This window comes from Octodon degus, unplaced genomic scaffold, assembly GCF_000260255.1.
Source record: "Octodon degus isolate 3935 unplaced genomic scaffold, OctDeg1.0 scaffold00239, whole genome shotgun sequence".
Classification (NCBI taxonomy): domain Eukaryota; kingdom Metazoa; phylum Chordata; class Mammalia; order Rodentia; family Octodontidae; genus Octodon; species Octodon degus.
Window position 1 is genome coordinate 430,915 of NW_004524815.1, and position 17,059 is coordinate 447,973.

Here is a 17,059-nt window from a genome sequence, read left to right on the forward strand (position 1 = left end):
TGTATAACGAGAAATGTAACTCTTGTATCTGACAAGGTCAGTCAAATCCCCTCAGGATTTATCCTGAAACCCTGTCCTGCAGTTGTAGATCCTTTGTCATTGTCAGCCATGTGGATGAGTCATGGCCATTGCTTGACCAATTTTCTCTCTGTGAAAGCCTGAGAGAATGTTTTCTCTCCATGTGACTCTCCTGAGGTACACTCTACACTTTCCTCTGTGGCCCCATAATCCCCTTGATCAGAAAATTTGAGAAACCACTGAGTAACATGATGTTACATTACAGGTTCTCCTATCTCCTGAGTCCTCACTGACCTTGAAAGACTAGGGCCAAAACGTTGGTAAGATGACATCTTTTGACTAAGTCATCTGTGACTCCTCTGAACTAGCCGGCTTTACATCTCTCTTTTTTCCTTTCCGGCAAAGAACATTTTTTGTATTCTTTTTTAATGTATTTATTTGGTACAGGGTCTTGCTGTACAGCTCAGACTCGTAGTGCTCCTCCTGTTTCAGCCTCACCCTTGTGGGGATTGCTGGCGTGCCCTGCCATGCCTGTTCTCAGTGGCTGGCATGGCATGCAGTACAGGGGATCAAACCCTGGTCCCTGCACTTACCAGGCAGACGTTTAGACTGCTGAGCTATCTCCCTGGCCATTTCCAATATTCTTGTTGAGTAAGGAGTTGTATAAACCTCACTAGTTGATAATACTACCTTGATTGTCTCGGTTAATATTCAAAACTCCCATCTAAGATGGGTATTGAAATCTCAGGATAATTTTTTGCGAGTTTAAATTTCTTGAATAATATTGTTGCTATTTTAATAAGAATGGCACTAAATCAACAGTTCACTTTTGAAGATGTGCTGATTTGAACAGTATTAATGCAGATTTGGAAACAAGGGATGTCTCCATTTCTTCATGGCTTCTTGAATTTTATTTTTTTTTTAGAATTTTGTAGTTTTTATTACAGTGATGATTAACCTTTTAGTTAGGTTTATGCCTAAGTATCTAATTCTTTTTGAAGCTACCATCAATGGAATTTATTTCCTTATTTCTTTCTCAGTGGATTCTCTACTGGGTGCTGTTAAAATCTTGATACAGATTTTTATACCATGTCTCTTTCATTAATTGATTTACCAGCTTCAAGAGTCTTCTAGTGAAGGTGGAGAGAAAGTATTTTCGAAACACATAACCTGCAGAAAATTTAAAACAGGACTAAAGCTGTTTATATATGTGAAAAGATGGTGTAATTCAGAAATTGCAAAAGTGTAGTCTTGTAATACCCAAAGTATCACTAAACATCAATGTGGTCAAATATAAATATCACACATATTTTTTAAAATGCAAGTTTCAAAGTAGGAAAAATACACATGAGAAGTCTTGGACACATTTATAAATAAACATTAGAATTACCAAGAATAAAAGTGATACCTCTACCATTTATGCTTAAGAAATTTTACTTTGAGTTCTAACAAGCAGAAGGGTATAATGAAAAATCAGACCATCAAAGGCGATAGAGTAAAACATTCTCATCAAATAATAGCAAGATACTTTTCTTCTCTTCATTTGGTTGACAAAAGTAAGTAACTGCCTGTAATTTTTTGCCTGCACATCTCCGTGTTTGGATTCATTCAGATGTCTGTGCAGGTGTGAGGGATGGCAATGAACTCTCTGCTACAAAAAGTGAAGGGGAATAATAATACTTTCACTCATTTTCCTGTGTTCAAATGCCTTCCAACAGACATAGGTACAAAATTAAGTTTACATTGAATTATTGTTCTAGTTAAACAGAAACAACAAGCGGTGATTGTCAGTGAACTAAATGCACTCCTAGACCAATCTGAAATCCAAGCCTCAATTAATATTTGATTAACTCTTAATGACATTATGCTATATAACAACCATTATGAATTGATATTACTTTGTTTAGTGAAATTCTGCATCGTCTCTATTTTCTTTGCAATTTTTGTTCTCTAAAAAATGCAACTTAAAATTACATAAATTATGAGGTTCAAATATAGAGTAGGAGCTTTATTATAGTACAAATCATTTCTTGGTAATCTTGCAAAGCCTAGTAGCAAGTAAATTTACCTTGATCAAATATCTACCATGACGCTAAAATTTTAAAATGTAATGATCTATATTAATGTATAAAACACAATAAAAGTGATGAAATGCCTGTGGTTCACATAGGTTGAATAATATTCTCATTATTTGTACATGTGCTATGCCATGGAAGTTATTATTTATTTGATTTGACAAATTGAGTCCCAAAGATCAGCCACAGTGTAATTGCTGTGCTTGTGAAAATTCATTATATATTTGGTACAGAAATTGTTTTACATGATGTAATCCAAGAAAATTATTCTAGAGGGACAAGGACATCATACAAAACAATCTCCCCATATTTAAGTAATGTTTAATGTCACTGCCGCCTGAAGACTTCACCTTAAGAAATACTGGACTTGTTGCTCCATTTATTGTGCATCACTGAAAAGCAGCATTAACTGGGCAGAAAATCACCAGCATAACTTAAGTGCTAACAAAGGCTTTGGAGGAGCACAATTTTTGTATTCTTTAATTCAATAATTTAAATGTTATTTGGAATGTCTATCAGTTTCTGAGTCCTGCAAGTCAAAGTTATTTATTTTATTTATAGTACTGTGAGGAAAGCGAGTAGCATACAAAGAAAGATTTATTTATCAGAAGGTTAATTAACAAATTTAAAAAACAAGACTCAATTTTTTTTTGAGGGGGGGATAGCGTTGATTTTGTTTTGCGGAACCGGGGATTGAACTCAAGCCCTTGAGCTCACCAGGGAAGCACTTATTCTACTGAACTGTCTCCCCGGCCCCCAGGACTCAACTTCAAGCTTAACAGAAAACTATAAATGATGATTTGTGTGTCAGGAGGCTGATACAAGAAATCACATACACAGAAGAGGGAGAGAACTGAAGCTAACACAGCAGCTAGAAAGAGACAATGCAGAGCTGGGAAATGAGAACGAAATAGATGACAGTGCTAAAAATAGACTTATTTGGGGCCAGGGAGAGGGCTCAGTAGAATAAGCACTTGCCTGGCAAGGACAAAGGCCTGAGTTCAATCCCTGGTTCCTCCAAAAAAGAAAAAAATAGACATTTTTGAGGAAAAATGGTTAAATAATTGTTTGATAATTGCTTATCGGATATTCGAAAAATGCATGAAATATATTTCTTGCACTTTCCTACTTCTGAGATGTGATGGAAGATGTTCCCATTCCGGAGTGAGTTGGACAGAGTGGTTTTGAATTGATGAATTATCTTTGAATATGCAAATTATTGATACTTAAGGAATATCTAATCGAAGTAGCCAGGTAAGCAAGTACATATGTTTGCCTGGGATTCATGGAGGAAATTTGGGAAGTTGAAAGCGTTTTTAACAGATTAGCAAAGAGGAGCAGTGTTTCATTTCAACAGATGAATGAAAATACTGAAGGCTTTGGAGTTTGGTAATATTTGTAAAAGCAAAAAGTACACAGATTTGCCAGAACACCAGAGAAACTGACAGGACAGTAAAGATTAGAGATATTAGCTAGTCAAGAAGTGGAAGACTATTTTAAAAGGCTGCAAAAAAATTTCACAGTTATCATTATGAGATCATACCCTGGCCTCTGAAGCAGAAGGCTTGATCAAAACTACATAGACTATGATGAGCTCATGTTGAAAAATTCAACATATTTTAGTCACCTGGAAAGAGCCACTAGATTGCCTTCTGAAGGTGTCTGAATGACTAGCTAGCACCAAAATGTCAGCCTCTCTGAAAACATACCATTTGTGTAAAGTGTAAATTTAGTTTACAGTCTCAAGAACTGATACTTATTCTACTTTACAATAATTTATTATGAGCACATGAATAGAGATTAGTCGCAAGGCCTCAGGTTCCATATCTGAAATTAAGATTATAGCCTTATTGGCTATATATAGCATTACTAAATTGAAAAATATCAAACCATCTCCACTGGTCAGAAGAAGAACTTTGAAAAACAAAAAAACAAATAAATAAAAGAGTTTTAAAATTTTCTCTGTCTTAATTAATGAGGGATTATTTGCATATGCAAACTACTCCTAGATGTTCTGATCTTTAACCTCACTTTCAGGTATTTGTAGCCACAAGACAAATACACTTTATAATTACTTAAAGAACTTTTTTTGCATGTATTTGATGCAGGGTCTCACTATGCAGCTCAAACTCATAGTGATCCTCCTGTTTTCAGCCTCCCCAGCTTTGGGATGACAGGTGTGCACCACCACTACCGGTCTTGGTGGCTGGCTTAAGTCACCCAGGGGTGGAGCCTGCTCTGCATGCAAGACTGGGAATTGAACCCGGGTCCCTGTGCTTGCCAAAGCAGGAGCTTAGTCTGCTGAGCTATCTTACCATTCCTTTAATGAGTTTTTAATACTGCTCTATATAGGCAAAAAAAAATCCAGACTACCTCTATTATAGTGTTTGATATTTATTTCATACATATATGAAGTAAATTAGTTAAGAAGTAACCAGTAAATATGGTAAAGTGATTTTCTATCCATTTTTTTTAAATTTTTGTTTATTTGTTTGTTATGTATCTAATACAGGCTCTACAGGGTCTCACTGCACAGATCAGACAATATTTAAGATTTTTATATAATCTAGAGTCAATTAAAAAAATACACTTACCAATGCTAATGAAAAATAGCCAAGGGAAATAGTATAATTTTCATTGAAGAAATCCAATACTTGTAGAAAAGTGGTTTATCTGATGATACAACTCCCAAACATTTTTCTCTTTTAAGCTATGGATATGAGACAGATTACTTATGAAAATGTTAAAATACCAATTAATATCTTCTTAAACCCAACAGAGTTGCAAGTTTCAGAATTTTGTCTATAAACCCCAATTCATTCATTGGACAACAATGGAGGAAATTCATTGAATATCTTTGCCATGAGCCAGACGGAAAGAATCATAGCTTACCTACCAACTGATTATTGCCTACAGGAAGATCATTATCTGTGGGAGGTGTAGACAGAAGGATTGATTGTAAAAATAGATAAATAAATAAAAACAGCTTTTCGAATCTCTTCTATGGCTATGGGCAATCACTCATCAGTGTCTGATTTCATCCTCCTGGGGCTCACAGATAATCCAGATCTCCAGGCCATTCTCTTCGGCATATTTCTAGTTGTCTACTTAGTCAGCATCATGAGTAATCTTGGACTGATTGCTCTAATCCAAGTCAGTCCCCAGCTGCACACCCCCATGTACTTCTTCCTCAGCCATCTGGCTTTTATCGACTTTTGCTTTACTTCCGCTGTCACCCCGAACATGCTGGTGAACTTTCTGAGTGCAGTGAGAAGAATTACATTTCTTGCCTGTGCCGCTCAGGTGTGCTCCTTCATCACATTTGCCGTGTGTGAAATGTTCCTGCTCTCCATCATGGCATATGACCGCTATGTCGCCATCTGCAACCCGCTCCTGTACGTCATTCTCATGCCTAAGAGACTGTGTGTTCAAATGACTGCTGGCACTTACAGCTACGGATTCACAGTCGGTCTGATACAGGCAGTGGCCACATTCCATTTGTCATTTTGTGGCTCCAACGTGATCAACCACTTCTACTGTGACGATGTTCCCCTCATTGCCCTGGCTTGCTCCGACACTCGTGTCAAAGAGCTAATGCTGTTAATCATCGCAGGGTTCAACACCCTTTGCTCTCTTATGATAGTGATTATCTCCTATGCCTTCATCCTCTTTGCCATCCTGAGGATTCATTCTGCTGAGGGAAGACAGAAAGCATTTTCTACCTGTGTGTCTCACCTGATTTCTATCTCAATATTCTATGGGACAATTATCTTCATGTACCTGCAGCCTAAATCAAGCCATTCTCTGAGCACAGATAAAATTTCTTCAGTGTTTTATGTGGTAGTGATTCCTGTGTTAAACCCACTGATCTACAGCTTGCGGAATCAGGAGGTAAAAAGTGCCCTGAAGAAAACTGTACAAAAGATATGTCTTATGTAGATCTGAAATTTGGAACATGGTGGCAAGCACAGTGTCCACACCACGAGCTCACACTCACTGTGCATCATCCCATGTTTCATTTTCATAAATTCTGCTTTATCCTCATTTTATAAATATTAAAGTGTTGAGGTTTTCTAGGAGAAAAGAGAGAAAGAGAGAACGTTCCTTTTGCACTTGGTGTTTTTTATTAGTATACATTTTCTGTACTTACGACCATACACTGAGGAACTGGTAAATATGCATAAGGCATCATAACCCCTTTTCCTTTTCTCCCTCTCTCCTCTTTCCATCTCTCACTCTCCTCCAACTTTTCATCAATTATTGAATAGTTGTGAAATAGAGGCTGTGTGTGAGCTCTGTGTGTTATTCAGAAATTTGAGTTATATTGAAACCTGATTTGTTGTTTTCCAAGTTTGCTGCATAAATAAATCTGAAGAAGTAAAGTTGCATATCAATTTAACTCAGTTCTTTAAGACAAAAGTTTCTTTCTCAGTCCTCCACTTCTGCTTGTGAAGTGGATGATTTGTATTTACTTACTGATTCAGCACAAGATCATGTCACTTGAGCCTCTTCATGGCGTTATGTCTCACAACCAGCCCCACAGTCAGCGGACGATTAGGAATTGTTCTCTCTGATCTACTCTGTGATGGACTCTTGGCTGGTTAACAAGTACGCAATGAACCACTATCAGTGGTGTAAATTATCTCTCACTGTTGATCCTCTACTCTCTAAATTGCAGAAGGCAGTAATGGCTGCTTCCCTCTGGGTTGACTTGAGAATTTTTTAATTAATTTTATTGAGAAGGAAATAGCAATGAGACAGTTTCAAAACAGATTAGTAGGACAGTTACAATAATTAATACATTGCATATTGTTATCTTTGTAGTAGTTATTCATAGTACAAGATGTAGACATGATACCTTATCCAATCACTATTGTGTCCAATCACAAATCTTTCTTCTCATTGAACTAAGACAAAGTAGCTGTATATCTATTCTATTTTGTACATACGTATCTATCTATATACATTTTTCCCTAGAAAATGGTCCTGCATTTATATTCCCCTTATTTGTTTAGTTTTTCAGAGTTAGGTATTCCATTGTCATTCAAATATTGTAGGTGCATGAATTCAGCAAAATAATCTAATACGGTTCAGGAGTCCTGAATAGTAGTGGATTATCCGCAGAACCGGCAATGTCAGAAGTTGTTGATTTCTGCCTTTTATATCTCAGCGTACTAATATGGTTTTACTTTATGTTGTGAGGTAAAAATATCATTAAGCTTCTCTTCTGAAGAGTTATCAACTTAAGTTTACAGATCAAAAATTAGAGACAAAAAGGGCTACAAGGATAGGCAACATTTTTGCCCTAGTCTTTCAAGGCCAGTGAGGACTCAGAACATAAGAGAACCTCTGCTATAACATCCTGTAACTCTGTGGTGTTCCAAATTTTCTGTTCAAGGAAATTATGAAGCCACAGAGGAAAGTGATCAGCGATGTAGAGTGTGACTAAGGGGAGTCACCTGGAGCGAAAATATTCTCTCAGGCTTTCACAGAGAGCAAATTGGTCAAGCAATGGCCATGACTCATCCAGATGGCAGACACTGACAAAAGATCTACAAAGTATGGTACAGGGTTTCAGAGTAAATCCTGAGGGGATTTGACTGACCTTGTCAGATACAAAAGTTACATTTTCTGTTACATAGGTCTTGCTTTAACTTTGTCTTACCCATCCAGCAGAAAAATATAAACATGGATTGACTTGAGATTAATGAAGTTAGTAAACGTAAAGGATATTTCTAGTTCTAGCCCATGAAGGGTGTTTCACAAATATTGGGTATAACAATTATTCAACCTTGTTTTGTAGCAAGATCCAGATTCAGTTTTATTCAATCCTAGAACAGATGTTCAGGATTACTTTATTAAATTCCAAGTGCTAAATAAATAGGTGGATTTTGTTTTTAAAGGGATGGTTCTCTAGACAGCACCCATATAGATACATTCAATGTGCTGTATAATGTCACAAGGATCACAACAAAAAGATGAAAGTGGTCCTTGTTATGATGCACATGGATTCATTCAGGCTTGCTGCATTTCATTCTAGGGGAGGAGATCCTCTGGCTGCTCCAATCAGACATAGCCAGATTCCAAAGAGGATGTGACTCTAGTATTCAACTTTAACTTTGAACAAGTTCCTGCGAGACCTGCAATAAATGTAGGACCCATTTTTCTAATCCATGAGATGAACTATTCTATATAATTTTTTTAAAGATAATATGGCCCCTCTGATTATGTGTAACTCAGACTTAGCCCTGAGACATCAGTGACAGGAAACTTTCAAACAGAAAATAGCTTTAGAAATTTAACATTCTAAAACAGAAAACATGAAGGGAAAATGATAGAAACAGGATAATGAAGGAAGCAGGTTAGTGATAGGAGGACCAGAAAACTTGAAAGGATCTATGATGGGTGTCTATGTGTGTAAGCTTATACAGTGGAAACTCCAGACATTCAATTGGAAATTTTACATGTAATGGACATAATTGTATCTTATAGCATCAGTGACCAGGCGCAAGTACTCATTCATCAAAGAGAAAGTAGGTTTATTTTTTAAAATGAGCAGAGGAAGCAAAACAGTATCAGACAGGATTGACTCTCAGAGACCTGCAGCATGGTACTAATCACTTTCCCATTGCTGGGATACCTAAAGCTTAAAGGATGAAAAGTTAGTTTTGGCTGATGGATTTGGTCTATACTCAAGTTGTTGGAAGGGAGAAGCAAAATGGCAGAGGTGTTTAGCAGAGGAAAGGATACTGAGCACATGGCAGTCAGGAAGCAGAGAGAGAAGGGAGGGGCTGGGGCTGTGAACAAGAGCACTCATGACTAAGTCACTCGCCTCACAGTATAGCCACACGCTGACGTCATCGATGACGCCATCATCCTTTCACGAGTTCCTTTCCCTCAGACCCCAGTCATCTCCAGGTATGGGAGACTTCTAGAGATGCTTCAGATCTAAACCACAACAGGAGTTGAGTAATTAATAAAATTTTCCCAGAAGTGAAATACAGAAAGAACCTGCTAAATTTTAATGGATTTTACATAATTTGAACGCTTTCAAGGCAAACAGACATCTACTTCAAGTTATAAAAATAGAAAATCGTTATTCCTAAAAGAGTATCCAGACATAAGCTGGTTGATAGGCCAAACATTGAAGGAATGAAGTAGAGGATACCTCACCTTAGGATCATGGGGAACAACAAAAAGTAATGCAATTCACGCCTCCCTCAACCTTTCCAAAAGAAACCTATGACCTCTTACAAAATGTTTTTAGAGATATTGTATGCTCCTTCCGAATTCACATTTGATCCCCAGAAATCTGAAATATCTGCCATGTTCAACTGAAAGTAAGCGCTAATGAGTGTCAGATAATTAATGGACTTTTAGCCAAGGTCCACTCTCAGTGGCCCCCGCACATCCCTAAACACATCCTGTGATCATTTCTCCATTTCCAGATTATGGAATTGGAATAGGAATATTTGAAAATTGACAGAATCTATATGTTGATCCTCTAAAATGTGCAATGAGGCTTGTTATAATGGAAAATTCCACATGGACACATTTAGATTAGACTCAAGCTGGAAAAATAGTGCACAACTCAACCGGGGGGGTGCATCTAATTGCACCTGCCAACTCAGATGCAATTTCCTTGCTTGAGCGGATTAACTCATCTCCTAATACCTGGAATCAGTTCTCGTTTTGGAAAATGACTTTTCTCCATACCTATTTATGAGGACCACCACAAACAATTTGCCTTTACTCATCAGACTCAAGGGTATGTTTGATTTAAAAAGTCCATCACTGTCCAACCCCAAGTCACAATCCTGTTCATAGACGTATTTACTGTCTTTTTCTTCTATAATGTCTCAAACTGGTCCACTGCATTGACAATATTATGCTCTTCAGACCAAGAAAGCAAGAACTAGCAAGCACTCTGGACATGGTGAAGCACGTGCATGTTAGAGGATGGAAAAATAAATCCAAATTCAATGTCCCTCTGTCTCAATAAAAGTCCTAAAAGTCACTGGTATAGGACATGCAAAGATACCTTCCCTATAGTAAAGGATAAATTGTCGCACCTGATCACCCTTAAAAAAAGGAATAATCCCTACAACTTCTAGTTGGATTTGGAGATAATGCAATCCTCAAGTGGGTGTACTACTGCAGCTCGTTTCCTGACAAACGTAAAGCTAGGCTTTGAGAAGGGGCCAAAAGAAGGGATGGCTCTGTCAGAGGTGAGGCTCCTGTGCAGAAGAAGGGACACTTCTGCCTTTCCACTTGCACCGTATGATACAGCTGGACGGTGGTCCTCAAGTTCGTGGTGGCACTCAGGATGCCAGCTGGCCCCTCTGGAAGGCACCTATAGGTTAATCTCAGGGGAGGAACTCAGGGGTTTGGAGTAAGGCTCCACCATCAACCACAGACAACCACAATCCCTCTTGATGTGCAGCTGGGCTTTAGGAGAAGCTGAGCCTTTGCTTCTAGAACACCCAGAAACCTGAGTTTCCAATAAGAATACTGCATGATAGCACATAGCATAGGACTCCTGAGCCATAAAATCAGGACTTCACAGCAGCAATCCATCCTCATGTAGAAATGGTATATATGTGGTCAGGCCAAAGCAAGTCCTGAAAGAATAAACGGTTAGCACGAAGTGCCACAGATCCCCAGGATTCCCTTCTGTCTTCTGGCATGATGAGCCTATGATCTGCTGACGGAGCAAGAGAAGTCTGCGGCCCAGTGGACTGAGGCTTCTGCATTCCACTACTGTCCCCTTTCAGGACAGAAAGTGGAGAAGCAAAATATTCAGAGTGTGGAACTTTGGGCAGAATACCTGGTGGCACATTATTCTCTGAAGAAAATTTCCAAATACACGGCTACATAATTAATCTTGGATGCTACCCAATGCCTTGGCTGCATGGTCAGGAAACTGACAGGAATATGACTGAAGAAATGGTGACAAAACCTTTTATACAGATGTCTGTGGCTGACCTCTCATCCTTATGTGGAAGAAAGTGGGGATATTTTTGTGCTGTGTAAATGCTCAGCAAAAGACTAGCTCAGAGAGTAGGGCTTGGAGGGCCCATTCTATGAATAACAGTCACATTTAGGTTGAAGAATGGATTAAAAAATGATGTGGTATTTTTACACAATGTAGTGTTATTCAGCCATGAAAAAAGATACACTCCAAGATTTTGTAGATGAATGGATGCAGCTAAAGACTACTGGTAAGTGGAGTAGATCAGATTCACATGTGCAAACATTGTAGTATCTTGCTTGTATGAGAACCTGAAAGAGTAATTAAAAACTAAATGGTAAAACAGATATTGTGAAAGGGAAAGAAATTCTTCAATGGGAAGGAAAAACTGGGATGAGGAAAAGGTCAAACAAAAGAAGGGGAAAAGGTATTTAGGTTTATATGCAGAATAGTTTGGGTAACAGTATTGTTGGTTTCTGCTAGTCTTTTTTTTTTTTTTTTTTTTTTTTATTTTGGGGAAGGGTCTACAGGCTGTTCAGGGTCTCACTACTAGATTGGACTCATAGTGATCCTCCTGTTTACAGCCTCCCAAGAGCTGGGATTACAGGTGCGTGCCACCACACCCAGTCCCAATTGCTGCCTCAGCGTGCCCTGGGGGTGAGACCACCACAGCAGGCCTGAGGATCAAACTCCTGGTCCTAGCACCTGCCTGCAGACACTTTAATCCACTGAGCTATTTGGCCAGCCCTTCTGCTAGTCTTTTGAAAAGAGCAGTTAATGCTTCAAACTTTTTTTTTTTTACTCTGATTTATTCCTCTTTTAAACTTTCTATAACTTCTTTGTTATTGTTCTGTGTTTTCTTTAAACCAATCTCACACGTTTATATCTGGCAATCTGAACAACTAATATGAAGACAGCGTCATGCAGTACAGCAACCGTTGTTGACTTCCTATTACTTTGTTTAGTGAAATCCTTTCTCATTTCTAATGCTGTTTATTTTTTCTATCACTATTTTGTATTCTTAAAAAAAAAAAAAACAGTCCCCATCTTTCCTCAGTCATCTCTGTCAGTGCCCAAAGGGCTCATGAACAACGTGGTCACTGCAGCAGTGACGGAGGTTGTGCCTGGACCCTGCAGTGTCTAATCTTCTGTAGCAACGGCTGAAAACCCAGTGCATCCTCAATTGAGAACCACACAGAGGCTCTTGTGTGGCACCATTTCTTAAACAATCAGCCAGTTTCCTGGTGGTAATTTGATTATACTGGGCCCCTCCAGCATGAAGATCAATGAATTTACCTCCTACACACCTAATACTTTGGCTAAATGAGCATGCAATTTGGAGTAGCCCAATGCCTCAGCCAGGATCGCAGTATGACTTACAGCATTGCTTCTGACCATGAGTGCACTTCACAGCTGGCAAAGCGCAGCAATGACTCATGCTTACAGTGTCATTGGTTTCATCATGATCTCCATCATCCAAAAGCAGTGACAGAATTGATAGCCATGAAGGACTGATAGCATGGTGGAGTGGCCTTTTGACAATGCACTTATAGTGCCTCCTAAGTGACAATACCTTGCAGGATCAGGAAAATGTTTTCCAAAAGCTTTAAAGGCTTGGAATAAGTGTATAAAATATTTTCCTTTACTCCCATACCCAGGATTTATGGATCCAGAAAAAAAATAGTATCACTCACCATGACCTCTAGTGAGCCAGTAGTATAATTTTTGCTTGCTATTCTTAGATATTATTCTCTGTTGGCCTACAAATCTGAGTTCCACAGCAAGGAAGACATATACCAACTTGCACAAATATTATTTTATTAAACTGGAAGATGTCCCCCAGGATATTTGTGGCTCTTCATGCTACCATGTCACCATGCAGTGAAGGACATCACAGTGTCAAATGGGGGTAATCACCAGATTGGTCCAGACTCCAAGAAGAAACTGGATGGATACTCCATACTGAAGTGAAGAAATAGTTTACATGGAGGACGAGAAGATTCCTCAGGGCCTCAGGACTACCCTGCCCTCTTACTGAGGTCAATAGTAACCCACAACAACCCCATCAAGGCAGGATGACAAGTGACCCAGACACTGATGAAATGATCACATGTACTATACTGACAGGTACACAACCAGGAACAGTTGAGATGACTGTTGAAGACCAAGATGATATTGAATGATTACTAAAGAAGCGAGTTATAAATGCCAGCTATGACCACCGGGCCAGCTACATACATGGTGATTGTAATCACCACAAGGATTACTTTCCTATTTTTTTCTTTGCATATTGTTGCCATGCAACAAACACTGACTCACATTACATCATTCCTCAGGCGTTATTAAAACTACATGATGTTTAAGTTATGTAACTGCCTGGGAAGCATGAGAAACACACAGAGAAAAATGTCACACTCTTTTCTGGTGAAACAAATCATCTTTGTGTTTGTATGAATGAGAGTTGTACTTCGTGGAATAAAAGGGAAGGAAGGGCCAATCTGGCATGCCTTCTTGGGAAACCCCACTCAGCTGGAGCGGGTATTTCTTTTGCTGTTGGGGTGAACAGCAGGCTCCAATTCTGTCATTTTCCCAAGACAGACTCGTTGCGGGGATTCTCCAGGAGCTTCCAGACCTCCACCACAGCCCTTACGCTACATCCATGACCCCGCTTTTGCATGGTTCTCAGTTATTTAGGCTGAGAAGCTACTAGATCTCCAGCTCTGTAGCATACGCATGGCCACTGTGGACTGTCACACCTCTGGTACTGTTAGCCTGTGTAAGAAATCATTTTGCACAATTATACATTTATTTTCTACCTATTTAGTTCCTCTGGAGAACTACAATACAATAACAAACTCATTGCATATGTATGTTATTTCTCATACATTAAATACTTTATCATTTATTATACATAATACTCTCACTCAATAAACTGATACTATAATCAAGTGTTTACTTTTGATTAATTAGGTCCCAACAGATCAACCATAAAGTAATTGCTAATACTCATATTATCTCATTATATTTTTAACTCAACAATTTTTTGCTATGATGTAATGCAATGGAAATAATCTGGAGAGATGAAGAAATCATATAAAGTAACCTCACGATACTTAAGCATTAAAGCAGGAGCCTATAATTGTTGTTATCCAAAGATTTTGCCACAGGTATCTAGTGCTCCCTTTGTTTTGTTGTGCATTACTCAGAAACAACACACAGTGAGAGAAAATCAAGGTAACTGAATCTGTGAGAGATTTTGGAAAAGCACAGTATTTGTGTCACCTTGGCAACTCCTTCAGTAAGGTACTTGGAGCATCCAAGGACTGATGAGCCTTGGCTACCAAAAGTATTTATTATGTTAAGAATATTTGGGCTCTGCTTAGACAGAGTGCAAGGACTGGGGTTTGATCACTGGCACCACATGCCATGCCAGCCCCGCCCCAGGGGCATGCTGAGACTGCAATTGAGACTAGCTCTGGTGGCACACAGCTATAATCCTGGCGCTTGGGAACCTGAAAACAGGAGGATCATTATGAGTCTGATCTGTGTAGTGATACCCTGTAGACCCTGTACTGCATCCATTAACAACAACAAAAAAATTTAGGCTAGGGAGATACCTCAGCAGTCTCAGCTCCTGCCTGGCAAGTACAAGGACCCAGGTTCAGTCCCAAGTGCCACATGCTTTGCTGGCCCCAGCAGCTGAGTTGGCCACTGAAACTGGGTGTGGTAGCACGTGCTTGTAATGCCAGTAGTGGGGGGACTGAGACAGGACGATCACTACAAGTCCAAGATACCCTATATCTAAATAAACAAATAAATGGAAAAAAATTTCAAAAAGAATATTGCAAGGAATGGCTTTAGTGTGCAAAAAGCATACTCTTAGAGGTTAACTGAACCATGACAGCAAGTAAGGACTTGATCCTCAGTTGAATGAGACACTATGAGCTGTGTTTTGCATTTCACAAAACACCTAAAGGTGCTGTGTGTGCAAAAGTGGTGGCCACCCAGGTGATACAGCGAATAAAAACTACTAATTCAGAATTGGCCCTTAAGGCCTAGCAAAGCAAAAACATTTGTGGGTGAACAGCAGAGGTACACATGAAATACATTTTCCTTCATTTTCTTGGGTTGATGACTATACAAAAGCCAGCATCATTCACTGAATGTATATAGATCCATCCTAGTGCAGTGCAATTGCTTTTGTTTGAAGAAATTTTTTGTGTGTATTTTAAATTTAGGTAGCTGTGGGATATCTAACTGAAATCGCTTAGGGACAAGTTACATTTGTGTACCTGGGATTCAAAGAAGAAATATGGACAGTGTCGCCATCATTTAAAAACATTCTTCCAATTGCACTGAGTGAAAGATACTAGCAATGATGTCCAAAATCAACCTGAGTCTGAATCACAAATTTAAAGCAACACTGATATTTCAAGAATAAACAAAGGAAAGAAAGCAAATCAATGTGGACAGAAGCATGAAAAAAAAAGTCAAGAGCTTTTGGTGAGTTAGAAACCAATTTAATAATGACTTTCATATGGAGAGTTAATGCCATTTGAGGAATGCTACAAAGATGTTGGGAAAGAAATTAGCATTAGAACTGGGTATTTTCTCTTGGTGAACATGGAGAGAATAATTGGATTGAAATGACAAGACACAGTAGGTGATGATACTAAGTTTAGGATTAATAGAGCTTTATTGTTTTCCAAAATGTTAGATACTGAGGAAAGAAAGCAAACAGAGTTAGTGGTAACAGTGGAGGAGCTGGAGAGATGACTGGTGAAATTTTTTATCTAGCTCTTAGCCTGATGATAAAGACAGAATAAATTAACACAGGAAAATAACAGAGACAAAATAGTAGGAGAGCAAATTCCTCAGTATTAAAAAGGAGGTAGCTGTCATTACCACTCCCTGTAAAAAATAAAAGAATGGGTTGAAGTGAAACAAGATGGCATTGTGTAACTAGTAATACAAAGCTGAGAAATTTTGACTCCCTGAATTGCCAGCGATTTTTGTATCTACTCTTAGATAGTGGTGGGTAGTATGGGGAAGTGTGAATGAAGGAAGGAGCAGGTCAACACCAAAATTTTAGGTGTTGGAAAAGATTGCTGTAGCAATAAATCCTGGAATCTGGCTGTGTATGGGATAAGGTGTTCTGCATACAGCATATGACAAAGGGGTAAGAAAAAAATTTAGGAGTGTAATGAAAAAGTGAAAGGAAAGGAGAGAGAGAGAGAGAGAGAGAGAGAGAGAGAGAGAGAGAGAAAGTGTTGTGATGTCACAACTGGGATACAAAGAAAAGGTAAGGAATATATGGTCATAAGGCATTACTCCCATTTTCCATGTGCAGCATTCAATCAATTTTTAGATAAAGCAGTGCTGAGGATGGAGACGTGCTAAGGGAAATCCAGTTGAAACTATAGTGAGGTTGTCAATGCCAAGTTTTCAAGAGTCTGAGAAGCCATGAGTTGAAGTGTGTGTAGGAAATGAGAACAGCTTTGTGGACATGGCATTGCCCCAGGGCTTTGCAAGTGGCAGAGGACATGAGCTGGTGAGGGTCACCCTTTCAGGGTCATTGACACAGATACAAAATCTGATAATGGTTTTGGAAAGATGGTACAAGTGTCAATGCCAAATCACACCTTTTAGTTTTATGGCATATAGAGAGTTTCAAACTAATTAAGAAATATTTTAATACTTTGAGTAGAAGTAGTCTTTCCAGAAGAAGCCAACAAAATTTTTAAGGTTTCATTTTATGCAAAGAAAACCAACTGTGGTCCAGCAAGATAGCTCTGCAGAATAAACACTTGCTTAGGCAAGCACAAGGGTCAGCGTTCGATCCCTGGCACTGCATGCTACACCAGACCCACCTGAGGGTGCACTGATCCAGCCACCAAGACTGGGCATGATGATGCATGAGGAGGCTGAAAACAGGAGGATCATTACAAGTCTGAGCTGAGTAGTGAGACCCTGTACTAAATACTATGAATATATA

At 38.8% G+C, this 17,059-nt stretch overlaps 1 protein-coding gene across 1 annotated transcript; it reads left to right on the forward strand.

The window, feature by feature from the left end:
* Positions 1-5,096: 5,096 nt before the first annotated feature.
* LOC101581508 (olfactory receptor 5AL1-like) lies at positions 5,097-10,571 on the forward strand. The gene is made up of 2 exons (XM_004645811.2): positions 5,097-6,008; positions 10,548-10,571. The coding sequence occupies exons 1-2, from the start codon at positions 5,097-5,099 to the stop codon at positions 10,569-10,571; spliced, it is 936 nt and encodes a 311-aa protein (XP_004645868.2).
* The last annotated feature ends 6,488 nt before the right edge of the window (positions 10,572-17,059 follow it).

Bases quoted from the DNA above. Each gene is read 5' to 3' on its own strand.
- LOC101581508 (XM_004645811.2), top strand. From the start codon at position 5,097: ATGGCTATGGGCAATCACTCATCAGTGTCTGATTTCATCCTCCTGGGG. The intron at 6,009-10,547 runs GTACAAAAGATA...GCTGGGCTTTAG, and splicing joins AAAGTGCCCTGAAGAAAACT to GAGAAGCTGAGCCTTTGCTT.